Below are 27,244 nucleotides of genomic sequence, written 5' to 3'. Positions count from 1 at the left end.
TGCAGGGAAAATGTGCCAGATGAGAATGGTGTTTTTATAAATAGCTTGATGTAGTGAATGCAGGACAAAGTGCAGTCATGGCAAGGGAAGATGGGTTTTAGCTCCCCAGAAAGGTACCTGCCTGTTAAATTTACTGCATAAACAAAACATCAGGTGCTTTGAGAAAGTTAGCCAAATACCTAAAAATATCTAGAGGGTGCTGACCGCCCTGAAGGTCAGCATGAATTATCAATGGTACTGATGCTCCCTCAAGGGTATATGCTGCTAAAAGGTGTGGCATACAAATATTCTTACAATGATAAAATGAAAAACAAACAGGCAGTTCTTTGGATGTTTTCTTTACATAATTGTGCTTGTCCTTTGTTTGAACTTTTTAGTCATAATTACATCAATAAAAAGAAATCTAAATTGTGCTCACTAATAAATTCAGGCTTGAAAGGCAAAGTCCGCATGCTGATACATATTCTCACAAAACCAATCAGGTCTACAGATAGATTTTTCTAAAACCAATGTAACTTTAAACAAAATGTAATAGGACATGACACCACTGAGCTTAAGTTATAAGACTGACAAGCAATTCATTGAAAAGACAACAATACCAGTGGCATAATAAAACTCTAATGCTCCGTCTGTCACAGCACTGAGAGTATGCAATGAAGCTGAGCTATAAGGCTTCATTCCACACTGCCCTTGTGACAGCCTACTGCTCTCCAGAAAACTCTTTTCTAGAACCCAAATGATACATCCAACCTGGGTATCTATATCCTTGGCTATGAGGGTGCTGCTTCAGAGGTTTCAAGGATATTCACCTTCATACAAGCAAGTGAATGGTGCAGCCTTCTCCTTTAATTACTGCAATTAAACTTACATCCATCTCTTTCCAAATCATTAGCACAACTTGACAGCTCAGCATTTGCCAAACTGCAGAGCTCAGTTGCTGAGCAGCTGCTTATCAGAGGAACAATGATGCGAGCCCTGAAACAACACTCTGCTGATAATGATGTAGTAGGAACCTCTTGCTTAGCTGATGTATTCTGCCCTTTCTTCCTTTGTGGAGACAGATTCAATGGGTGAGAAGACTATGTAACAGAAAACTGAGGAAATGGCCTTAAAGAATTGAGAAAGGTTTTACCTGCTCCCTAACATTTCATTTTAAAATGGTCACACAGCTTGGTTTAAAAATCCAGTTATATGGACTACTGTGTGGCTTCTTACAACCTTCGTTACGAGGCTTTTCTTATCCACCATCAGTGGTTGCTTTTGCAGTAGTCCACAGACCCTAGGGATAGATACACAGAGCAGTTCTGAAGAGAAGGAAAGAAAAAATCACTACTCTGCGGAAATTAAAGGTTTGCAGCACCACATATGGCATTTTAAAAATAACACAGGTCAGGTCACCAGATCCACATTTACTAAGAATATAACTATACTGTCTAGAAAAGTACTGTTTCTTCGTTTCCTATCAGCATGAGTTGTGGCAATTTCAAGCTCATAACAGTTTATGTCTTAAAACACAGCTCATCCACTGGGACCTGGGAAAAAAAAAAAGCCAGGCTGCTAAATTTCAGGTCCAAGCAATATTGTCAATCTTGATGAAAAACAATGACAGGCCTTTTCAATTCCATATTAGGAGTTATTCTGCCCAGATTTGTTAATTAAACCTGTGTTATTAGCTAGCCATATGCCAGCTAAAAGATGTTACCAATTAACAGCTTTTTTAAAAGTATGCATTCATTAGAATAAAACCCAACTATGTTTTAGTAATCCTTCCAGCTTGTATTGAGGGACATTGGGTAAATCAAAAAAGTTAAAAAGAAGCTAAAATAAGCCAAGTTAATGAAAGCATTTTCTTTAGCCATTCTTCTCCTCTAGAAGCACACAAACACACACTCAAGCCCTTTTCAAGAACGTCTCCTATGTAAAATGTACATGTAAAATAATCAATCACCTTGAAATACTTCTAAGACGACTGGGAAAATTACATAGCCTTGTTGTTTGTTCCTGTGTGCTTTGAGTAACACACATTCCCTTTACAGACATCTGGTTTTCATCTTCTCATTTTAGAGGCACTAGGCTTGATAGTTAACATAACAGTAACATCCTTTGTAATACAGGCTTCCCTCTATTGTCCTGATATGTCTAGGTGCACTTACCGTCATCGAGCTCATTTCCCATCCTGCTTCTGCCCTTAATGCATGAAGGAAAAAGGCTAATTTTGCTCGGCCTGTATATACTTTGAATGAAAGGAAACAGCAGCTTGCCTCCGGGACGATTCTGAGCACTTGCAGGCTACTTTGTAAGTTCAGTCTGGACCACCAGTGAAGCAGAAGCATAATTTGTATATACATTTTGTATTTTTTAGATATTTGTATGTGTGTGTATATATGTACATATATGCATACATATGTATACACATATCTACATTAACGTACAATATGTACATACGTATCTTGGATTAAGAGAAGCCCTGTGACATTAGTGGTCTCTAAGCGTTATAAGCTCAGATTTAATACAGCTGGTCTCCAAATCTCTACAGTGATCTAGAGGGGCTCTGCTTTTTACTTTTTTCAAATGGGGAGGGGGAGGGATGATTTTTCTGAGTATTTTTCTATTGCACTTATTATACTAATAACATGGCCTTTAAATGCCTTCAAGATGTATTTTCAAAGCATAATTTGCCACAGTGAAGACATCTACTTGAATGCCAGTGCTGAAAAAAATAGTTAACATTCCAAATGTTTAAAATGAATTACTGTTTAATTTTTAATTCCAAGCATCTGAAATACTGTTTGTAACATTCTCACCCAAAGTGGTTTGGGCTGAATGTTAAAACTTTTCTCGAGTGCTGAATTAGAAACTATGGCAACCACTGAGACATTATCTTTGCATTCATCTTTCACAATATCTTTTCGCGCTGTGCCTTCTTTGGAGTCAGAGAGGGCAACACTTAATCTCTTCTTGTTAGTAGCAGGTATATTGTGTTTCAGATGCTAAAAGACCAAATAATATCTCTGTAAAATACAAATACAGACCCTCCAAACTCCACATCACACTCCCCTAGTTTTGTTGGGGTTTCATTTAGGCACTACAGAAGGATTTTGCTTCCTCAGAAGAAAATAATCACCGTGTGAGTAAAGGTTATGTAAATTATTAAGTACAGGCAGGCACACAGTGCTATGGACAACACGTAACAAAACAGGAAAATCTGATGGAGCTTCCCTGTGCATCTGACTCAACCGACCTCTTACTATCTATCTCTGATTTTGCAGAATCAGCTGCAGGTAGCAGATTTTATTAAGTTTTGGAATTGCAGGTTTACCTGGCGTCTTACATATTCCTGACAGCACAAAACACGGATCAAAGCCTCATTGAACTATGTAATAGCACTCAGGATGCGATATTTGTCTGAAATTCTGTATTGCAACTTTGTGAAACCTTAAGAGACTTTGTGTCTTATGGGTAACTGCTGGGCAACATGACATACCTTGACATGCACTAAAATTGTGCTCCAATGTTCTGCATCACAAGGGGAAAACACATACATTATAGTCAGCACAGTAACCGAATAGTATCACAGTCTTAAAACAGGCCCACCAAATAATCTACAATGGGCAAAGAGGTTACCCAGTTCCCTGGGTCTGTCAGAAGTGCGATTAGATAACTGCCTTTCATTGCAAAGTGAAAGGCTACCATCATATCCTGCACTGCAGGTGACAAGGATAGCCTTTGGAGGCCCAGGGTGGTGGGCTCCCAGGCAACTTCCTGCCCCTCATCAGTGAAGTCACAAGCATCTCCAGAGACACTGCTAACTGTATCCTGTCGCAATGAACCAGGACTGCTGTCATATGCTTCTCTTTTCACCTGCAGGCAAGCCTTGTGGATTTTTCCCGGAAGACTACAAAGAAAAGCTGCATTGAAAGTGATTCTCTCGCTGGCTTCTTTCATTTGCAAGCATCCACACATCACAATTTCTTCTCCTGATCAAAAACATCTGCACATTTTGCACCAACAACTGCCATGGTATTTTTGAAAGGACATTTCCTTCAGCCAGAGGAAAGACAACAAATATCACCCCCAAATGCCAGTGACTCAGTGTAATACCACAAAACAGAGCAACACAAGTTCACACCTCTGCATGCAAGAACTGCAGTTTCCCTTTGCTCTTCTTTCTTGCAATTCTTGTGCCTCACTACCAGTAACTATGCATACAGGTCTCCATCCTTGACCCTATCTTGACCTAACATCTGGCTACAGATTTCACTCTAAATATAGCACCTTTCATTTTTGAGCTTTATGGTTTCAAGGCTCCTTGCTGTGTTAGCCAGTCAACTGCTGTATTTGAATTTCGCACAATCTATACTGTGGGTCTGATGCATTTAAAGAACTACAGGATCAAACCAACACAGTGAAATCCAGGTCTGTAACCCGTAAACCCATCAATTTTGGTGTCTTCTCTGAGGGATGGAATAAAATACTGAAACCTAAATTAATTAGAAAAAAATCTTACAGACTTCTAACAGGCTACAATTTCATTCATATCACTGATACTCTTCTCAAAAGGCACATGATGAAAGGGCAGAGCAGGGGCCCAGCCATGGCTCCACACTTCTGGAGACAGCAACTCTGGCTGGGCTCACTATAGGCTGGGCTGTCTGCAAGGGAAGCACAATAATTAGCAGAGCTCCCCGCAGGCTTCTCCTTAGCTTTTGATGCAGAACTGTCTCCTCCAGGCACAATGGAATCAAGGAAAACCACTGCTGAGGAACATGCGACGTTCCCATGTTACCTCTTACACTCCCTAAATACATCTTGCATCTGGAAGGAAATGACACTTGTATTGCAGAGAAGTATACATGATTTTGAGAGTACTACATTGCTAAACCCCTTCCTACAAAGAACAGAAAAAAAAAAAAAAGGATGTTAATTGCAGACTACTCCCCAAGCTTCTGGATCTCATCAACTGCTAAAACGAAGTTCTCACAATTAAAATAAAGATCTTAATGTCCTATGGATGCTGAGTAAACCTTCAGGCAGGCAGCTCTCCTGCAATTAATGACATGCTGTGCAAGTGCAAACTGCCTGGGCAATGCAAAATAGAGCTAATGAGAAGCTATCACCATGAACATCATTTAACTGAGATTGCCTCCATGCAAGAAATAGGTTTGGAGCCTTATGGGCATCCCAGTAGTTTTTTCTTCCTCTTATTTTACTTTTCCCAGAGGGACCTCTGTTGAGCTTCTGGTCATTTCTGCTTGGCTTTCTTTCAATGTAACTCAACAATTGATGTTTACTTGAAGAATGACATTTTACAGTCTGCTTAAAATTAACCCACACACATTTTTATTTTGGTTTGTTTTGGTTTTTCTGTTTGTTTGTTTGTTGGGGGGGGGGTGTCTTTTTTGTTGTTGGTTGGTTTGTTTTAGATTTCCTTGAGTTTTATTTCAATGTTAACATTTCTTTTGGGATGTTCTGGGTATAAAGGTCACTAACTGACGAGCAAGAAAGGATGCCACTTATATCAAATGGAGAGAAATATGGCTCTGAAACCTACCAGACACATGTTGACATACATACATACACTGCCACACCATCCTAAATGTAATCAAAATGCAATTTGTACTTGTCAGTTTTTATGTTTTATGCACCATATCATTGCAAACCTTCTTTCTGATTCAGTATATTTTGGTAAATCCTTAACTTTCACTCTGAAAATTTTTACTAGGAAGCTGTTGGACTTTGATGGGAAAAAAACCCCGCATCTCTTGACATTTACCCACTGAAAGACAATCATCCAAATCTTAAATACACACACTCAGACTGATGATCCTTATCTCATCTCTGGAAGTGAGTGTTGCCACCAGATCAAAATAAGTAATTTAACCACCATGACCGTATATACAGCATTTCCTGGCAGTGCCAACAGAAGGTCGTTGGGTATGTTTTGAGTAATGGTGTACTTAGCTATCCTACAGCACATATGCTACAAATCACATGCTTGTACAATGTTTTCTAGGTAACAAGTAAGAAGAATATATCATTCCTAGCATTCACTTGCTTTCTTCTGGAAAATAAAATACCATTCCAATAAACCATAAACATTGAACAACTGTGTTAATTTTCTGCTGGGATTGGAATACATGAATAACGATTACTAACTGCTTTTGCCTCTACTATTCCATAGCAACTGTCATAGTTGCCCACTTCCTCCCCCCAAAAATCAAACCACATTTTTCAGTTTAACAATTGAGAATTCAGCCACTAGTAACAGGACAGACATTCTTTAATTCAGGTTTAAACCTAGACCTGAACGCATATTATATCTCAGGATTTTTACCCTTAAATTACTCTGTCTGAATGAGAACTTGATGGCTTTAGCACTACTTCTGATGAAGGGGTTTCAAAATCAGTTTGAGCCACTTTGAAGATAAAATACTAATTTCTTCAATTTATGAAAGCCATCCCTTGGGTACATGGGTATGCTGTATATACAAGAGGCCAAAACCAAAAATGTAGCAAACTCTTTACAATACTTGTTGATTTGCATTACAGAAATAGCCATATGAAGTCAGCTAATAGGTAACACAAGGATTTCCCTTTTGAAATCATGACACATGTTTTTCATCTGTTGAAAGCACTATCTTGGGAAACTTGTGGTGGTAGTTGGATGATGCAGAAGTGGGAATATGGGTTTGCTTTCTGACCCAGCCTCAGCCTCAGCATTCACACTACTTGGGCAGCACTTGACATGCAAATCAGCAGCTCAATTGCACATACACTTTAGATTGGAAGGGTTGGAGAAAAACCTCGACAGTTATCCAATTTAGGCACATTTGCACATTGGCTCCTTGAGCACAGGAAGCAGGACTGTATGCAGGAAGACCAAAAATCAGATTCCTCAACATCGTCCCAGACACACAGAGTTCATGGAAACATCTGCTTCTCACTGCACTTGCAAAAACTCCTGTCTGGCAAATGGAGGACTGTCCACAACTGGCATCACAATGAACAGTATACACAAACTTCAACAGCACTGGAAGGATGATTTGACATTGCACAGGAAATGTGAGCATCCAAAAGCAGACTTCTGAAACGCCCAAGTACAAAGGTTTTTGTACTTTATTTTTTTCCCTTATATCTATAAATATAGACATTTCAAGTAGGGCCATAACACTAATCTGCATCTCGTCCCTATAAAAAGTTGAAAGTATTTGATGAAACTGTTCCATCCTGCAGGAGATGAAGATTTTCATTTACCAAAGATGCCATTCGGTCTGCTGACCAGACTTGTCACGAATCCTTCATTCCCACACCAGATAGACGGAAAGTGAACACAGGAGTGGAGAAGCAGTGAGCTGAGTTAATCTAAAGCAGTCCATGCTAACGAAAGGTGTTCAGAAATTTTTCATCATATTTTCTGTTCATTGCATTAAGAATGGTAGTTCCAAGAAAAAATGTTTTCTCCCTCTGCAGTGTGTAGTATTTTCTACTTACTTTTTATTAAGAGGTGCTGGGATAGACTTGGCCATATATATGCGTACTAATGAATGATCAATAACCCATCCTGAGAGTAGACTGACTATTTTAAGAGTTAACAGTAAAGCAAAGGCAATTTCTGTAAGTCTCTATGCCCAACTTATTGCCAGAATCAATTTTGCTTCATTGTTTGAAAGAAATACAGCACTACTTCAAAAACATTATGAAATCAAACCAGTTGGCCATTCTTTAGAGAGCAAATTCTTGTTAACATCCAAAATGTCTCATCACTGAGAAGAGTAGCTTCCATTTCTGCATCTGCAATGTTAATTTTTGAAGATGCCAGCATAAAACCATTCTGCATTCATTTACTATTTTTATCATGATTACAAAGCATTGCATTAGCTATTTTTACTGGGTTTCTTAGGTTTCATAAAGAACTCTAAGATACAGCTGAGAATATAATGAAGGTATGTGAAATATTTGCACAGACTTTAAGGCTTTTTCTTAAGATCTGTAAAATATCTTCCCCCTCACACATGCATTTATATGAAGTTCCTTCTTTCTGTCTGTTCAAATTTAATATGATTTTGGAAATACTTATCTCCGATGACACTCAAAAGATTCAGAGCAACCGGAAGTCAGACTGCAGCACTCTTACAAGAGACCATAGAATAAGAGCTACTTATATGGTAAAATTTCACCTTTTAGCTATGTTTGTCTTTCATAAAAGGATATTTTTAATACATTGAAAATACAAATTAATTAGTAACAGACTACTAAACTTCATCTTTAAAGAAACTGTGGGTTAGAGAAACTATTTCTAACCAATGCAGTTTGCAATTAGAAATCATGAGTAGCTAAAGGAAAAGTTGCATTTTTTATTTATTCAGCTTCATGCTACTTGGATGTACAGAGAACTTGATTCTTGGCAACTGTCAACATACCAGGATTTAACTGAGCACCAGAAACACAGATAATTACTTCTCAAAATGAATAAACACAACTAAAACTAATTGCACTGACAGGCATACTCAATTCCCACATTTTCTGAGGTCCTCTATTCTTCTGTCAACAGCACGCCTACATAATCCATAACCAACAATTGTAAGGACGATATGCCACAGCAAACAGTGGTTTAGCACAGTTTGAAAATGTACGTGTTAGAACGTGTTAGAAATATAACACCTAACCTTGTTAAATAAAACAGAAAATAAAATTAAAGGTGTTAAAGGTATTAAAGGTATAAATGGGCATCCCAGAACTACAGAGCTGACAAAACTAATGAGCATCTGGAATGGATGGCTCTTGATGTCCATGTGTTTTTAATATTATTTTATAACTTAAGGAATGGCTTCCTTTTCTCAAATGAAACAATCTTCTATTGCCCTTCTAATTAATTTCTTAGTTCTCACATGAAACACAAACGTACAACTATTCTAAAATGATTCATTTCTTCGGCTACAAAAAATGAATGACTGAATGAACCCATGTTTGAATGTAGCACACATGCAACAAAAGACTCATTCTTGTGAGATTACAAGGAACTTCTGAAATGCCTCACTGTACTTTCAGTTAGGATGATGCTTAAGCTTAGGCTGGTATCAGATGAAAAGGATAATAATGAAAAACAAACAAAAATGCTCCAAATGAAAAACACAAAATCTAGAAATCAGACATGCAACCATTAAATCAAAAGCTTTAAGACTTCCGTTATTTACTTACATGTTATGGGACAAAAATCAACCCAGCTTCAAAGGAGTCTGCTCCCTCAGAGCCAAGTAATTGTATCTACAGTTTCTGTCAACTGGGAAGTGAGCATCTCTAGCTGTCTCTCCCCTGAAATATCCCAAGCTGCCTGTTCCAGGCTGTGCTCAGAACCTCTTAGCGCCACCAACGTCTCCTCTACAGAGCAGAGCCTACAGATCTCCTCTCCCCCATACTTCTGCAGCATTGCCTAATGCTGAGGTGTCTGCACTCCTGCTCTCCCACAGGCGTGGGTCAAGTTAGCACGTGCAGGAAACAGAAGGCAAAGGAGAAAAGAAAAAATAAACCCAAATCCAGATGCCGTGCTTTTGGAGGCTGCACAATTTCCTCAAAGTAGCTTTTATTAGCAATAGCTGTTGTTCATCTGGCGAGCAGTCTCAAATCACAGCTATAAAGACAGAAATCATTTTAATTCCTTTAATAGCCAACCACAAAAGCACCTACTATATACACATTACCTACATTTACTGTAAGGTCTGGGTGTTTTTAATTCCACATCTATTGGAGAAATCAAAAAGCTCAGATAAAAAGCTCTGACAGTAATAGGCACCTTCCAACAGAAAGACAGCAATCAATTACAAACCATTTGCAGAAATTGTAGAGCTGTCACAGGCTCGTTTACAGCTGCAGTTCAAGTCAGACTGCCTCTGCCAAGCCGTTTTCTCCCCTTGTACCTACAAAACTAGGACAGCTTCAGATAATTTTCTAAAAGGGCACTAGCCCATTACTTCAGCAAATTGTGTACAAGCCATTAATACTGCTAGACATGACAGATTTGAGGCTGCAGAGAGGGCAAGGAGTGGACCTGTGTTTCCCCCTCTCCTTTTTTTATATCTTTAATTGCAGCACATCATTTAGAGCACTGGAGCATATTTAGCGCATTCAGCGCAACAACTAGTGTACATGAATTGGTTTTGGTGTATTTAAATCCTCTTGAACTCTCCCTTTCTGTCATCTGGTGTATTTGACACAGATGATCAGGACTGGCTTTGTTTTTCTGCTAAAGTAAAGCTGATGCTCCAAAACCTCCTCCCCTTTATCAGCACAGGAGCTCAGCCACGTATATCCATACAGTGTATGAGTGGGTGTGCACATAGCCAGGGCAAGCAGGGCACCCCGAGGCACCTGGGGGAACCTGACCAAGCACTAGCCTGCTGGTGCAGTCAGGTACAGTCATCCTAAGCCTTGGGGTCACCTCTTCTGTGCTTCTGCAGAGATCCTTGCCCCTAAAACACTGCAGAAGCCTTGAAACAGGAGAGTACAGAAATCCACATTTCCCCTTCCAAAGGAACAATGTGTCCTGGGGGGAGGAAAATCCAGTTCATTCTTGTCTGGTTGCAGAGACTTTTAGTAGTGTAAGCAATACGTTTCACAGGATATAGACTATCTCTGTGGGAATCCCCTGTGCAGCAGGAGATGGGCTGAAGAGTCACAGTCACTGGGCTTCTCCTTACTCTGTCAGGAAACTGCATAAAGTCACCTATATAGACTAAGGCAGATTACAAAATAATTCCAAAAGTAAGGGAGGATCAGCTCCCTATTCTCGTCTTCTGAGGTTTTACGTTCTGCCTTATCTCTACCAATTTTTCATACAACCTAGTACAAGACAGTAATATATTGCAGAACCATAAGAACTTTATAACTTCATTTGTATTATGCAAGAGTGTAATGCAAGTGTTATCATAAATTTGCTTGGAGATATAACCAACTCAACAGAAGTAAAAAAATGTTTCTGTTGTCAGGATTGCAATGCCTAGTAAAATTACGGCCACCAACATGAAAACACTCCCACAGTAGCAGTTATGGGGTTCAAAACAATATACGCTTGCGTTGGACACAAGTTGCAATTTGACTGGCTCAGAGCAAAATTGCTCTGAGACCAAAATTGCTCTTAGAAGACCAACACATTTGAAGGTGGACACTGATTCTGGGGGTCCCTGCCTCACCTTCCAAGGTCCTGACTGAGAGAAGGTCTGAGCATCCATTACTTCAACTGAAGTCAAACAGTAGCTGCAGACACACAAAGGCACTCCAAATTAGAGACTGGGCTCTTAAACACTGTTCCTCTCCAAGTCTGCAGTCCAGTCTAAAACCACTGACATTGAGCAAGTGTTGCTATGGTCACTGCAGTCTTAACAACAGCCATAGAAGTACAAGCAAAAAGAAAACATGAACCAAACTGAATCAATCTGAAGGCTGTAGCAGCTTTACTGTTCTCTGAGAACTGGCTTCAAGCAACAAAGAAAGATGAATTTGACAAGTCTCAACCTATTTGCCATTTGCGCTCATCTCACTGCTTTTGGTGACCCAGCAGCTATGACAAAGACGACGACCTGTCAGGTGACCTCAAGATAATAAAACACTAAATAAAGGTAATACACATAATTGGTTTTTTTTTTTTTGGGGGGGGGGGGGGGGGTTTGCCTGTTTGTTTCTTTGTTTTTGTTGGGCTTTCCTTTTTTTTTTTTTTTTTCCAAAATTAGTGGATACATTAATTTTTTTCTCACAAAATGCAGAGCGTTAACACTACAACACTGTCTTTTTGTTCATAATGACCATTACATCAAGCATGTTCTTACCCTGAAAGGTGGATCAGTCTTCTCCCTGTGTGGCACTTGGTCCAGAATGCCATCAGTACTGCTCCTTTTCAAGCTGGATGTGACATCAGGCACATTACTAAAGTCTGCATTCAAAAGAAAACAAATAAAGAAATTAGAGGGTTATAGGACAGGAACAGGAAAATTATTTGCTTTTATCTGCAAATACTTTTGGTACTAGCCAAAATAATAGTAGAGAAGGAATACAAAATCTGTGATCCTCTCCACCTACCAGAAAAAAACACAAAAGGTCAAAGCAAGGAGCAACTATGCCTGGAAACTCTGTTTTCAAAACAGCAGCTGGGCACCTAAGACTGTCTAAAGCAATGTACAAATCTGATCTACCAAAATAAACCTAACGCTCTTTCTAGCAGTGTGCTTTCAAAGGTAGCATTAACTGTAATAAGCACACTCTGTGCTGAGACAACCAGTGAGGATAATTAAATGCACTCAGTAGTTCTTCTCAGATGAGCACACTATTGTTCATCGTGACTTACATCCTGAATCCCTTAAAGATTTAAGAAAAGAGAATTTTGCCTTGGAATAGGCACCACAGTTCATAATAGAGACACCATCTCTTCTTGCTACTAATAGTTCACCAAGTTTACTAAGTTTGGAGTCCATGCACATAGTAGCTGGCACATTGTAAAAACCAGAGGCCGCGCTGCCCTGCTCTACTTATTGACACACTGTAGCTTTTAATAACATTTATGTGTAAACTCAAGATCTATTCAACAATACTGAACATTTGTATAAAAATGATGGGTTTTTTCTTTACAGTTCCTCAATTGGCTGCTTAAAATCTGCAGAGACATTTACATGGAAATTCTAATTAAAATTCCTAGAACTGAAGAACTGATTTTTGAGCTGCAGTATTATCAATCTGAATAGCCTCAAATGATAAAATAGTAATAAAATGAAGCCTTGTTTTAATTTGCTGCTTTATTTTTTAGCTTTTAAGCCTCTAGGGTATAATTCACACCATATTACCACATTTTCAAGATCTTTCTCAACACCTACAAATGCTGGAGATTTATTTTTAAGTGAAAGGCAAGATTCTCATTTAATCACTGACTCCAGCAACTGAGGTGGTAATTAAATATCACTCATCTTGCAGCAAAATTATGAGAGTTAGCAATAATGAACTGTGAAGGACAATAGTATCTCTCTGCCTCGGTGCTGCTGTTGTCCCTGCAGAGCAGGACCAGCTCCTCTCATCAAGAATTGACAAATATGGACTGAAGCAGGGAGGAAAATGGGAATTTTATGGCCAAAAGAGCACCTTAGGTCCATGAGGAGTCTTCCTGGGAAGACTAAACATGGCAGACAGACCTATGCAAATACCTAAGCATGATGTCACCTTGATATTTTATTTTTCCATATGTTATTAAGGTGCCTATGCCAAGCTTAGCATAAAGGTTGACACTTTCCACCCAGATACCAAAGATGCGACTACTCTGTTATTTCCTCATCCTTGCAGAACCAAGGTCCCACTGCTTTTCCCTACTCTAAGCTTTTTACCTTTTCTCCCTGGAGACAGGTGTGGCTCCTGATATTTCAGAGCCTACATAACATGCAATACCCCAAGTTACCATCTTTGCAGGAAAAACATTTTACACAGCTCCATCAAACAACCACCCACCTTCTTTAAGAACTTAACAAGGAGTGTGACTTGCCTATTTATTTTATTATGCTTTTATCCCTCTTCCTCCACCAAGCGTGAAAAATTTTCTCCTGCCCTCTACTTTTGTAGTAATTTTGAGTCTCTCTTCCATATATGGGTAAAACCAGGAATGCCTATTGACTTTCACCACTGTCTACTCCTGGGTATACAAAAGGTAAGCCAACTCCTAAAATTTGAACTGACTTTTAAACAACATTTTTTTGGGGGTGAGCCAATGCCAAGGATATTATTATTTCCCATTTTTTTCTTGGTTGTACTCTTTGTACTTGCCTTCTGGGTTTTATCACTCTTCGCTATACCTCCAAGGAACATGCAACTGAGACAGATTCTGCAGTGGCATAAAAGATCTAGAGTTTAACCTTAGGTAACTATCTAATGAGAAAAAAACCTTATGTCTTTTCTCTGATTTTACAAAGTGAGCATTCAACACATTTGTCCTCTACAAAACAGGAAGTAAAACTAACCTATGCAAGCAATGAAGAGAAAGTATAAAAGTAGGAAGAGGAAAGCAAGATAAAATGATCAGCAGACAACAAGAACGGAAGAAATCAGGGTAACACCACCCAAGTAGGTAAACAGAACATTATATCACTTTGTCCAGATGATATATCTTTTCCGCCCTTCACCCCAATCTTTGTTTTTCCTTTGTAGTCTATAGGACTGTCAGTAGTAGGTCTATATAGCTTTTAGCATTTTTATAGCACTTGCTATTGGCAGAACGCGTTGCTGATGGTAGTTAGGGTAAGCAACAGTAAATGTTATTTTAAATAGTAAAACCTAAAAAAAGTTACATGGAAAGGATCCAAGGTGAAAAAGGACATCCTACTGCACGTTGCATGACAAACTAACAGGGGGAGGGAAGGAAGGAAGGACATATGGCTTGCTGATCAGTTTAGCATCCATATCCTGTCTCCCTTTCCTTCTCTTACTGTGGAAGCAGACTTCCTTTGGATCTGCTTCTATAAACCACCAAATTATCCCCAAAGAGCACAAAACACCAGTATCAGCTGCATAGCTAAAACAAAACAAACAAAAAACCCCAACCAAATGAAGGGGCAAAGAAAATGAGTATTACCTTGGAGAATGGGTAACTTCAAGTGCAAAGCCTAAGGACATCAATACAGCAGCAAGTTTAATACTGGAATTCTCTCTGCTTCTAGTACTACACGGAAAGGGAGCATCAAGCCAAACCACACAAAAGGTATTTTCTTTGAACATTCAAATTTAGATTTAGCTCTACAATGGGATTCTTACTAACAAAGATGTTCAAAAGTAGCAGTGTAAACTGTTACCTTACAGGCAGGTAACCACTATCCTTTCAGGGAAAACTAGCAATAAAACTGCAGAGACTATGAACACAATTAATTCAAAACTGTGAGAATATGAAATCATTCCAGTATATAATATTCTGGATTATTACTGGGCATGAGCACAGGAAAGAATGCAAGGAGATACACATTCCTAAAAATCATCCAAATGTGAGGTCAAATCAGCACTTCCTGACAGTTTTTTTAATTAATATTATTATTTTTAGAAAGCTCTCTAACATTACTTACCTCACTATAATTACATTAACTGACTAGTTAAAGAGAACACGGACTGCTTTTCTGGAAACATTGCTTAAAGGGCTTTCCAGCATAGTAGTGGTGAGTATACCATGACTCAGTCTGACTATACAGCTCCATTACAGTAGTACATCAGATTTATTCTATTAACATACTTGTGATAAACCTGTCTGGAAGAAAAAAGGGAGTGATAATACTGAGTTAAACAAAACTTGGAGCCGGCTGGCATTGGCTCTATCAGACACAAGGGTAAGCTTCTAACAGCTTCTCACAAAAGCCACCCCTGTAGAGTCCCCACTACTGAAACCTTGCCACGCAAACCCAATACAGTCAGCAAACAAGAAGAGTCACAACCTCAGATAAACACTAAAATTCTTAGAAAAGTACAGATGGAAAATGCCATTATGTGAAAAGCTTAATTAACTACATCATATGAAATGCGTAACGAACTTTTTGCTTGGTTTCTAGGAATGAACAACCAAGTACTAAGAACCTGCTTAGCACCTTCATCTGCCAATGGCATCACCAAAGAAGAATGCCATTACTCCTACAATGTTGTGTCTTGCTCGCAGGCAGATACGTGACTCACAGTCACTCAAGAGAAATTACAATGTAAGCACTTAAAACCGAAAGAAAGCATACTTCCTAAGTCATGCTCCTCACTACTCAACAATTCAGTTAAAAGTAGGCATAGAACACACAGATGGGGCAGTTGGTGAGAAAAACAAACACATACAGCATATCCTGGAGCTCTGTACGCCTACAGCAATGTCTCTTCCCACATCACTGTGGTGATACACATACAAGTGGTCAATATGGAAGTTATTCACATGTTTGTGAGCAGTGAGGTACAGTGGAAACACATCCTCTAGCAGATGTGCGAGACAATAATAATCTGTGCTACAATCCCAGCCAAGATACCAAAGGAAATCAACTGGAAAACATCAACATCGACCATCCGGCAATTCATTTACCATAAAGAAGCCATCAACAAATGCAAATGTCACTTATCTCTCTTTTTTTTTTTTTCTGTTTAATTAATGAAGAAGCCTTAATTACTTTCTAGTCAGCACTGCTCTTACCACTTTAGCCACTCACTGCAAAGGCAAAATTACCATGAGAAGAAAATAGGAACTGAGGATCCTGTTTCTTTAATGATTTCTTTTTTCCCCATAATACTTCAGAACTTGTTCTGGTTTATATTTTTTTTTTCACTAATTTAAAAAAAAAATGCCAAATAGCCATCACAAGCATGTCAAGTGTTATCACATGTCGAGTACTACGCAGGTGGTGTAACCACCCCCTTTTCAAACTACAGCAAGAGGGTGTGTTTCCACCTGCCACTCTAGACAATGATAATAGAACACAACATTCCTTCTAGCTCTACATGAGAAGATAACACAGCAAAATTAAATGTACTCAGTCTCTCATTCCAAGACAAACTAAGACCACTGTAGGGCATCATTTTCAGGCCTAGCAGGTGCAGCAGTTCCGTGTATCACTTGATAACTACCCTCAGCAAGTAGAGGCGCCCTGACAGGCAGTCCTGACCTCAGTAAAAATATAGTGACTATGCCAATAAAGAAAATCAGGTTTCCATTCTGCAGTGTTTCTGAGATTTCAAAGACAGTTTGCTTTGCATCAGAATGAAACCATATCCTTTACATTATCCTTAACAGAGAGCAAAAAGAAGTAGCTTGACACCAAGATGTTTATCCATGATGCAGGAGAAAGAGGTGAAATCACCTGTTCTGTCAGATTCAGGTGAGGAAACCAAACCTGGGTCTGTTTCAATGAAGCTAAGATGCTTGATTAACAGCTAGCAGCTGTAAATCTTTCCTGGTATCCACAACTCCACCGATCCACTTAACCATATCACCAAACATTCCTTACAGCGAATAGATTCAGAGCCTAAAGTTCATGGTAAAGCTAGTCCCATAGGATGTGACTGACTCAGGCTGAAATTTGCCTGTCCTCAACAGAGGAGAGTGAGGCAGGGTAGCAATTAATGACTAGAAAATTACATATCTGAGGTGGGTGCAATCCGATTTGAACTCATGCAACTCATCAGAGGATTAAACTTTCTTTAGCTCTCAACACTGTAAACCTGGCATATGAAATTGAAACTCAAAGAGCACTGATTTTAATAAATGATTTTACTGATGATGGGGAAAAGTGGATGATGCAGCTGGTGAATAACAAGCAGTAGCTATGTTTAAAGAAGAAACAAAAATGCTGGGGAAATCTAATGAGATCTGTGACCTATGTAGTAATCTAAAGCTTTTGCAATCAATTTTAGGAAAGAAAAATTTACAATGTGGAGATAAATGGAAAGTTATATACATATGGTATGGGTAAACAGACCGTGTCAAACTAACCTGACATCTGCCTTTGGTAAATTCAACCTTCTGGAAACTTACTTAAAAATAAAAAAGTAAGTAAATAAATAAATAAGTCTTTATAATATCCCAAGGGAAATTATTAGCTAAAATGAAAAGGATAGGAATTAAGGCAGAACTGCTAGCAGATAATGTAACAGTAGATCAGCCTGAATGTATTTCTAAGCCCAGGAGAAGCTAATGATAGATTTTGTCTAGCATGGATTTGGGGACCAATTTTACTTAGTGTTTTCATTATTTGTTTTATTAAAGAAAGTACAATAGGAATTATTCTTATTAAATACTTTAATCATTCAAAGTTAATACACAGCATTAATTAAAAGCATGACTGGAGATGCATAAAGGAGGTGCAAGATGACCTTGAAGATGGGGCCACAGTGCCATAATGAAATTACATAGAACAAGGTATCAGGGACCAGTAAGAGCAATTCCTTCTATAAGCTGTGGCTCCTCAGCTGGAAACATGAAAGAAAAGAAGCATGGAAGTGTGAAGAAGGGGTTAACAACATGTAGTTGTGAGATAGAGCTACTTCAGCAATTGTCAAGGCCAGCAGATATTGTTCAGTTATAACATCGGCCAGGAATATGCCCCTCTCTTCAATATACTTGTCTTCAATATATATGTCTTCAGTTAAAAGACTAGCTTTCAACCATCACATAAACAACTTACCTGAGAGTAAACAACAAAACACTCTATCCTATTTAAAAATGGAATAGGATAAATGTATCAATAGGGTTGCTGAAAGCCTCAACTAGCAGAGTACTGGGCTCACTGAGTCTGGAAATTCTTTCCCATTCTATGTTTCTCTGTCACCAATGTAGCACAAGTGTTACACAGATGCCCAAATACAGCTGCATGGACACATCACTGAAAGGCTCTGTCTGTTCAGTAGAGCACAAGAAATAGTTTAAGTTTCATTAGTAGTGGTGTGTAAAGATACTGGCAAAGAGTGTTTATGGGTAAAAGAATGCTTATATCACAAGTGCACATTGGTGAAGAAATGCCAAGAGCTGCCCTACACCCCAGTCACTTGCTGATTCCAGCTCAGATGTTCATTTAATAATGAACTCCAGTGGTTATTCTGCTACAAACTGATCTTTTTCTCATTTGTAGTTCTTTGGCACCTGAGAGGGAAATGGGGCTCTCATTTCATGTCCTTGCTGATGCAGTTTTTTATCTGCAGTACTTAAAACACACACGCAGAGCTTCGAGCTTGGTCTAGGCTATAAAGTACAGATACCCTGATCTCAAATCAGAGCAACTGACAGCATTTTTAAACACTGGTATTATCCAGTGATTTCAGATAGCTGTTACCAAAAAAGTGGGCATCAACTTATTTCTGAGAATACTAATAGGAATTTTAGCTTGAAAAAAAATTAGGAGCTGTAATTACAAGGAATTATAGGAGGTCCAGTCTATCCACTAGGAAAGAATGCATTCAATATTTTCACTAATTCCCAAATGCTCTAGAAACTGACAATAAAACACAATACAGCCAATCTTCAGCATGTAGAATATTCTCCCCCTCCCCATTACAGAGCTTTTCCATAACACAGCTGCATGGTTTGGATGGAAATGAGATACTACGTTTGGGTAATAAAGTTGAGCCAGGTGTATGGAATGCTGCATTTTTTATTGTTGTGTTTATTCTCCAGACTGATCAGTTAATTATGATAAGCTTGCAGTTCCCATATTCTTCTAGCCAATGTTACTATCAAGAGAAAAGTAAATTTCCAAGAGAAGATAAGTATTTCCAAAATCCCTGGTGCAAATCATACTAAAGTCTGAGCCAACTCTCAGAAAGGTACAAAGCCTTGGTGGTCTTAATGCCTTCAAACTTACTGAAAAAACAGGGAGTGGTAGGTGAAGCATTCCAGCATTGCCTGGAGAAGTATCAGTGTGGTGAACTCTAACTCTAGGTCTAATACCTATAACTTAAATGGCCCAACCTGGCAGGTAGCATATATGTGCTTATTACTTTTGGTTTGATACAACCAAATATATTTCAGGTTTTCAACAGTATATTTATTCTTTTGTAGTGAAGTTTAAAAATAGGTATGTAAGCATTTCCTTCTGTTTGCTTTTCCTTTCTGACTTCAAGAGAGATCTTTCAGAAAGTAACAGTTGATCTGAAGGAATTTACTGAATGTCTTTCAAGAGACATTCTCACAATCTCTGTTAAAGAAGGCATCCAAGTTTCACCAGAGAGATATGAAGGGTGCTGGGTTCACTAGTTCAGTTATTCATAACTCATGCGTCTTGTTATTTGAAGATCAGACCTTTCAGTTCTTTTGGCTCATGTTATCCCCTGAGATCAGCAGGGAACAGCCTGTAACTGGCATCCAGTACAGAGCCCATGCAATCTCTGCAGTCCTTTAAATTTCTATATAGGTTGCAAAGAGCACGTTAACTGTGATCAGGACAAAAGCAAGAGAGTTTTGGAAGGAGAATTCAAACTCCCATGGAGGATTCATTAACTGTCCCACAACAGCCATTTGCACTGGAGAAATTGCTAGTAAAAGTGAGGAGGGTCTAGAAGATGAGGTGTGGGGATAAAGCTAGGTAGGTTCAGTAAAGCTGTAATACAAGAGGATACTGGACTTGCTCCAGAGTTTCCATCATGAAGGTCCGTGTCTGGAAACATCAGGAGGCATTTGGAGGCATAAAGTTCTGTAAGACCTTCACATGAAAGTAGATTTCTTCCTCTAAACCATCTTTGGCCAGAGAATGATGACTACAAATTCAATGAAAAGGCAGCTGAAAAAAATTCAGAGCTTGTAGCAGAAGAATGGTCGAGCTGAAGTGATGTCTGAAGAGCTACTTTCCACCTAGGAAAAGTACACTGAAAGGTCCTACTTTACCTCAAGCTGTTGATCTATTTCCTCTGCATGTCGCAGCAGCAAACAAACAAATAATTTTGGGGCTTTGTTTTTGGGGGGTTTTTTGCACTCTTCTGCCCTACCAGTACAAGTCTCCATATATGAAAACTGGCTGCTAAGCACTGAGCTTAGCACAAAGATTTTTTACAGCCACATTTCATTTCTAGACTAAAAGTTGTCTCCAGGTACCTTCTGCACTAAGGAAACAGATATAAGAGAAGGCAGGTAGGTTGCAGCCACGTATGAGAAATACCAATCGAAACATCAATCTGAAAGCCAGAGCAATTTGATTCACCTTTCATCTTCACTGGGGTTCTCTGTGAATCTGGGCAAATAAGTAAGGTACCATGGACCCTAAGTGTAGGCTCCTATTAATCTCCAATTAAGTTTTGTAGACTTATGGGAGTGTTAGTTCAATTCAGTAATTTTAACTGGAATTTATTAAAGTTTTTAACTATTGCACAGTGCCAATTCAGTTGTTATACCCCACAGCTGATACTAACAGGCATGTATTATTACTTAGGCATTCACACTCCAATGCCGAAGTAAATTAAAATCAATTTGTGGGTGGTAACTGTGATTATTAACTGTACAGTGGTTTACAGCTTTCATGCTGCTTTAGCCAACAGATAAAAAGATAGTGAAACAATAAATTTGTTACCAATTCAAAACCCATTCCTCTTTTTGTCTAGAAAATTTTCAAGTTCTTCTGAAAGCCTCTGACCTAACTTCAGATACCAGCTAGCACATATTGCTGAATTAATATGACTTGAGTCTCTTAGTAGATATAACTTTAGTTTCTAGACAATTAAAACTAAACACGTTAAAGAAAATTCACAAAAAATGCGCTGGATTTTAATAATTCAGAAATCTTTTAATCTCTGCAAGGTATTTTGGCTTTTATCATTTATTGCCGTCCAAGGCATTTTGTAACCTGTTTTGGGACTGGCTAGAAGGTATGTTCTCAGCTTAGCATAAAGGCTGTAACAACTGACTCTTCGGTGTAGCTAGAAACTTCATTCAGAAATTCATTCAAGATGTTAAATCTGGGAAGAAAATTAGCATACAGCTGTCATAACACCAGTCTTCAAATAGGGTTCTTGAGCACAGAATTACTAGATGCCTGTCACTGACATGACAAATTGTTACCAAACAAGACATGCAATCACAGGCCAGAGAAGAAAGTTCCCTTCATGGCCCCTCTCATGCATATGTTTTGCCTTCAGGGAGCAAACTAGGAAACACTGGAAGGTGCTCTACACGCTTCCCGAAGGACAGTGCAACCAGGCTGCTTCCTTTTGCAGATCTGATACTGCCTAGACAAAGAGAAACTCATACTTCTGGACAGGGTCTGAAATGCTCAGGCAGGACAAGACTCTCCTTTTTTCTCATCCTTCAGTGAGGCAAGTGATGCTTTCCTTTAAACACGCCACATTTTCTTGTTTAGAAAAAGCCAGTATGTTCATGCAAATATTCTTGTATCTTACAGCTTGCTTAAGACATGTTGTGCCACATGCTGAACAGTGGCTTAGCTCCAGTCAGCCACCTACTTCTGCAAGTGTGACTTTCTGTAGGTTGCTTTATGCTGTTTTTTGGGGGGTATTTTGGGGTTTGTATTTTTTTTAATATCTGCAGAAATATCCATTTTGAAGCTGGAGCAGAGTCCTTTAGATCCCTTAGGAGTTCCTTTGTTAATTTAACTGTTCATGATGAAGCAAAGTAATTTGACTCATTTGCTAATTCAGTAATCCATAGGAGATACAAATTAGCAACATAATAGGGAATAGCTGCCTGCAATTCTGTAGCAATGCCTATTAGCCCTCTGCATGTCAATGGTATGTTTATGTAAGGTTATTTAGCTTTCTAAACTTTCTCTGTCCAAGTTCTGCCAGTCGGACGACTGTTCAGGCTTTTCAGTTTTAAGCTTAATGCTTCACATTTGCTTCTCAAATTCTTACTTAAATACATTAATTTCCTAAGTGCATAACAAATGCCTTCTTTATACAGTCTCACTGGAAGCCAGTGTTAGCTGTAGTTATGTATCACCTTTCTACTCCAGTTCAACAACTGGGGCTATGTGCTTGGGATATGGAGGAAGAAGATGTAGCAGAGCCCATGCTGGGTGGCCACCGTCCTCTACAAGTGTCAGCAAAGGCTGCAGCCCACAGTTGTCATTAGGATTCCAGGCTGGGGCTACTGGACATGCAGAGGCGCTGCCAGTGGTTCTTCTCCTGGTTTCTGCTGCTACTGTAGGACTGCTCACATAGAATGTTTTTGGCCATTCTCAGAGGTCATTTGCACTGAGGAGAGTTGGAAAGCAAATGGAGCTGGCCCTTTCCAGGTACCAAGTGTACCACCTTACTGGTACATTTTCTTCTTCATCTCAGATTCATAGGCATAAAAGTAGTGAAAACAGAAAGAAAAAAGAAAAAAAAAAAACCACCAAAACAACCCCCCAAAAGTTACTTAATAGTTTAGCAAGAATTTGCGGCTAGCTTAAACAGGTTTTATAATTACTCAACCTATCTTACCTCTGTGAAACACAAAATATCTGCTGATGTGCTGTAAGTCATGACTCCAACTTTATCATCATAATAAATCTTCTTGCTGTCCATATTATCATGCCACAGAATTCAGTAGGACAGGCAATGTCATGATTTATGCTTACATATTGTCACCGAGCCTGAAGGTGCAGCTCCACATGGTTTAATGGAGTTTATACCAGGAAAGAACAATTAGGCCCACTGATTTTACAGGGACTAAATCATAGCATCACTTAGCAAAGCAGAACAGAATGCTCTTTCATTAGAAAAGCACAATGAAGAGTATTTAAGGCTGTTCCATTTTATAGCATAAACAATCTTCTAATTTGCAGCATACACATCTAGCAGGAAGCCAACAGGACAGTTTGTCAAGTGCCAGCAAGAGCGCATTAAACCAACACTCTTGGGAAACACTCTGCATTGCAAAACATGCAGCAGGCAATGAGTGCTCCTGTAGATCCAGCTTCTGAAGGCTAGCATATACTGAAGAGGCAAACATTTTCTTTGAATTAACCTTTATCCTGCTAAGGTTCTGGGTATTGTCACACGCCAGACCTAGTCTTTTCCCAGTGATTCATATGAGCACAGGACAGAGACTTGCATTAACAGCACACAAATGGCTGGAGTGGGAGCCAACCTCCCACAATTGTCCAAGACTACTGTAAACACACACCTCACTTCTGAGCTTGCTTTGACGAACAGCCACTGAGTGTTCAATCACATCTATGTGGCTTCCTGCTGAAGTAAATTAGGTAGTGATTAAAAACAAGAAAACACAGCAGTCATCTACCTTCAGACAAATAAGTAGTCATGCTGCATAGGCAACTATATGTGTATGTTAAAAAGAAGCAATGCATTTCTAATGTGTTGCCTCACACCACACAAAACCACCGGATGAGACCTACTAGGCAAGAGTGAGCAATGTGTGCAGACCTGCACAACTAACAGATCAGGACTGAGGGTGCCCTTAGAACTTGGGAAGCTAAGAAGCAATATGTACCTCTTCTGAGCTCAAAAGTTTCCTGTGAAAGAATAAAAAGTTTCTTTGATTCCCCACACATGGAATGGAAAGAAGGCCATGACCTACAGCACAATCAAGAGAATTTAAATGTTGAAACAGCAGCTAGGTGAACAAACAGGACTCCATTTGGGAACAGCTAAACATAGAAGTTATTTTAGAAATGTTTCTCAGTTAAGTTTCAGTTTTACTTTTGTAAAAACTAAACTTTATATCAAAACTTTATATTAAAAGACACATACAAAATGCTTTAAAAACTACAGGCAAACAGCAACAAGCAGAGTGGTCTGAGACAGTGCTCCAGGCAGTTCCCAGCTGCTGGAGGCTATAGACCATCTTAGTTTCACATCCTCCTGACTGATCTCTATTCTTAAGAGGGACGCACAGGTCTTTCTGATATTCAGGCTGGATTGGGGCTGGAGTAGGATACAGGGACTGCTGCCTCAGGAGGTGTGTACAGCAACATGCATACAGCCAGCTGGCTGCAGAGTCAACCTCTCCCCCTTCTTTTCCTCCCTCAGCTTGGTGGTATCTGACAAACCTGGTTGGAGCAAAGTTTTCTGGAGAAGCTGTGAGTCGCAATTACACTTTACAGAGGCATCTAAACCATCTAGTGAAGCTCATTTGACACAGAAAGCACCTTGGAATTTAATCCAAACCAATTAATTTAAAAAATGCGGTCTTAATAACGATTTAGTCATGTCAAAATTTCGCTTGTGGCCGGCTGATGTGCTTTGCTTCCGTGAGTGCTTACTAAGATAAAAATCAGAAATGGCTCATGTCTTCAGAAACAGAAGAGCCACTTCCCACGTGAGGGGGATCCTCCTGATCCTCCTCCTGAAGCAACTGCATGTTGCAAAAATATCTCGGTTCTCAGCAGATTAAGAGCTGAAATGTCATTGCTCCTCTCCAACACACATCCCAGCTACTTGTCAAACACCACGAAGACTGACTCTCTGACTCCAGCCATGCTTTATACAATGTGAAACAGGTTCCTCAGGAGTGACTCAAAACAGCATGTCACAGACTATGCTCTTTTTCAGGAATCAGTGCAAGGGGTGGGAAAGCAGAGGGCAAAAGCCATGCTCCAAAATGGGAACATTTCCGGAAGATGTTCAAGGCAAGGTTGGACAGGGCTTTGAGGAACCTGGCCTAGTGCAGGGTTTCCCTGCTCATGTCAGGTTGCCTGGAACTAGATGATCTTTAAGGTTCCTTCCAACTTAAACCATTCTAGGATTCTATGAAAATGGCTGAAGAGGTGTTCTGTGGGAAGGTCAACTGAAAGAGAGCTTGCCCTCTCTGACAGTAACTCTCCTTGCAACCAGCTCTCCCCTGGCACCTGCCTGCTCACTCTCATCCTTATCCTCCTTGCCTGGCTCTGGCTCTTGTCAGACCTCTGCACCCACTGGTTCAACTCACCGAGTTTGCAGGGGAGGGGGAAAGAAAGTTTTCTCCTCAACTAGCTTCTTCAAAGGCTCCAGCAAGTGCCGCTGCCAGCACAGGGGTGGGGTGAGTGCTGTGGGGCTGGAAGGGAAGGCTAAGGCAGTGCAGGGGAGGAGGAAGAGGAGGAGCAAGCCTCCCCTTTGTCGGCAGCACCCAAGACTTCTTCATGCTCCTGGGACCACACCTCTAGAAAGACAGGCCAGACAGGAACCAAGATCCCATACAGAAGGTAAGTGCCTTTCCCCAAAGCTGAGGACTACAACAGGGAGCAAAGGAACAGTACGACCATCTTTCTTTTCCCATTTAGCTCTCTATCCCACCAAGATGAAAGTGTGTTAACTCATTAAAGCATATCCAAACTGCAATTCACCACTTTTTTCTCTCCTTCCCCCTTTTTATTTTTTAACTCTTAATCACAGAGACCTATTTACAAGTTAGGGTTGATTTCAACAGTGCCAGCTAACCAGAAATGACAGCTTTTGTGGCAAAACCCCACTTTCTGGGGAAAAAAAAAAGTAAGTACTACTCAGACAGCAACCCACATACTGCAATGGGTTTTCACACCTACTAACACTTCTACCTCCTACCTCAGCACTCTATAGATATACCATTAACCCACACAGGATTGCCCTAAATATACAGTTTTCAATCTTGTGCCTTTTCTGTTGTTTATTCCTCAAATATCCACTGGGAGGAAAAAATGAGGCTTTTTCTTTTTCCCCAGTTATAAGAATTCCAGTCCAATTCCCTCATTTTTTATTTCTACACAAATATTTGTTTAATTTCCTTAGCACTGGAGCTTGGAGCAAATTTAGTTGCTCTGTTATTTGGTTTTCCACATTTACAAGTGCATTTTTTAAAAGTACTTGATCTCATTTCTTTTCCAGGATAAGCTTATTGCTAGCCAAGTGGCTAAACAGTCACCACATAGCATTGCCATGTGGGAGATCAAATGATATGACCACAGCAGGTCCAAAATACAGCTATAACAAGGGTACAGCAACCTCTTGGAGAAAATGAATCACTCTCATAGAAAATTCCCTGGGAATTACTTTTAGGACCGGCAGAGCTAGCGGCTTTGGAGAAAGTCAATCACTTCCCTTCTGTACAGTAAAGGCTGCCAAAGTTGCCATGAGATATACTTGGGTATCCTTAAGATAGCATAATACATAGAAAAAGGCATTCATCACAGTCATGCTAAGCAGTTACAAAACCATAAACAAATGTGGACAAACTATTACCATCCAAGTTATATGAAGCCACTGATTTAAAGTAAATTCTGGTTTGCTTTTGCCTGGTGGTTGCCACCAAGCACGAGGCAGGGTATTACCATATGACTCAGTGCCGAAAATTTCCATTTTCCAAACACTTTGTTAATTTTAGCTCATTAACCCTCATAATACTCTAGAAAGATAAATACAGTCAGTTAATTTTTAAAAGCAGGCAGGTGCCAGCAGAACCATTTATGTTTTTAACTCCAGGTATGTACCTTGAGCCAAACCGTGCTTGATTTTTGAAAGATGTTCCCCTCCGCTGGCATTAACTGACTTTCAAAAGCACTGCCTTGGAAGAACAGGCTCAACATGGACAAGTAAATGTCACAAATTATTTCCTTCAGCTGTGGTCTTAAGAGTGACTCACTCAACTGTACCAAAGGAGACAGAACAGTATTAAACACTGGATATGAATTTAGGAGGCACCGGCCCCCAAATCCCCGCTTGGATCATTAAACACTCCCTCTTCTTATCTAAAATCTTATTAAAATCCTGAGCAACAGGACACAGAACAGTTAAACCCTTTATGATTATCTATTAATTCAAAGTAATGCCATTTTCTTCTGTTTCTATTTGAACTCGATCAGGTGATCGGACACTA

General features: G+C 39.5%; 1 protein-coding gene across 1 annotated transcript in view; it reads right to left on the bottom strand.

Moving 5' to 3' along the window:
• TIAM2 (TIAM Rac1 associated GEF 2) overlaps window positions 1–27,244 on the bottom strand; it is an 88,590-nt gene that overhangs the window by 20,257 nt on the left and 41,089 nt on the right. The window contains exon 14 of the mRNA XM_065680600.1: window positions 11,820–11,923. Coding sequence (XP_065536672.1) covers window positions 11,820–11,923 — 104 coding nt within the window. The remainder of the gene's footprint in view (window positions 1–11,819; window positions 11,924–27,244) is intronic.

Source organism: Lathamus discolor, chromosome 5, assembly GCF_037157495.1.
Source record: "Lathamus discolor isolate bLatDis1 chromosome 5, bLatDis1.hap1, whole genome shotgun sequence".
NCBI classification, from domain to species: domain Eukaryota; kingdom Metazoa; phylum Chordata; class Aves; order Psittaciformes; family Psittacidae; genus Lathamus; species Lathamus discolor.
Note: the sequence above shows the minus strand (reverse complement) of the source record. Positions and strands in the feature narration are given on the sequence as shown.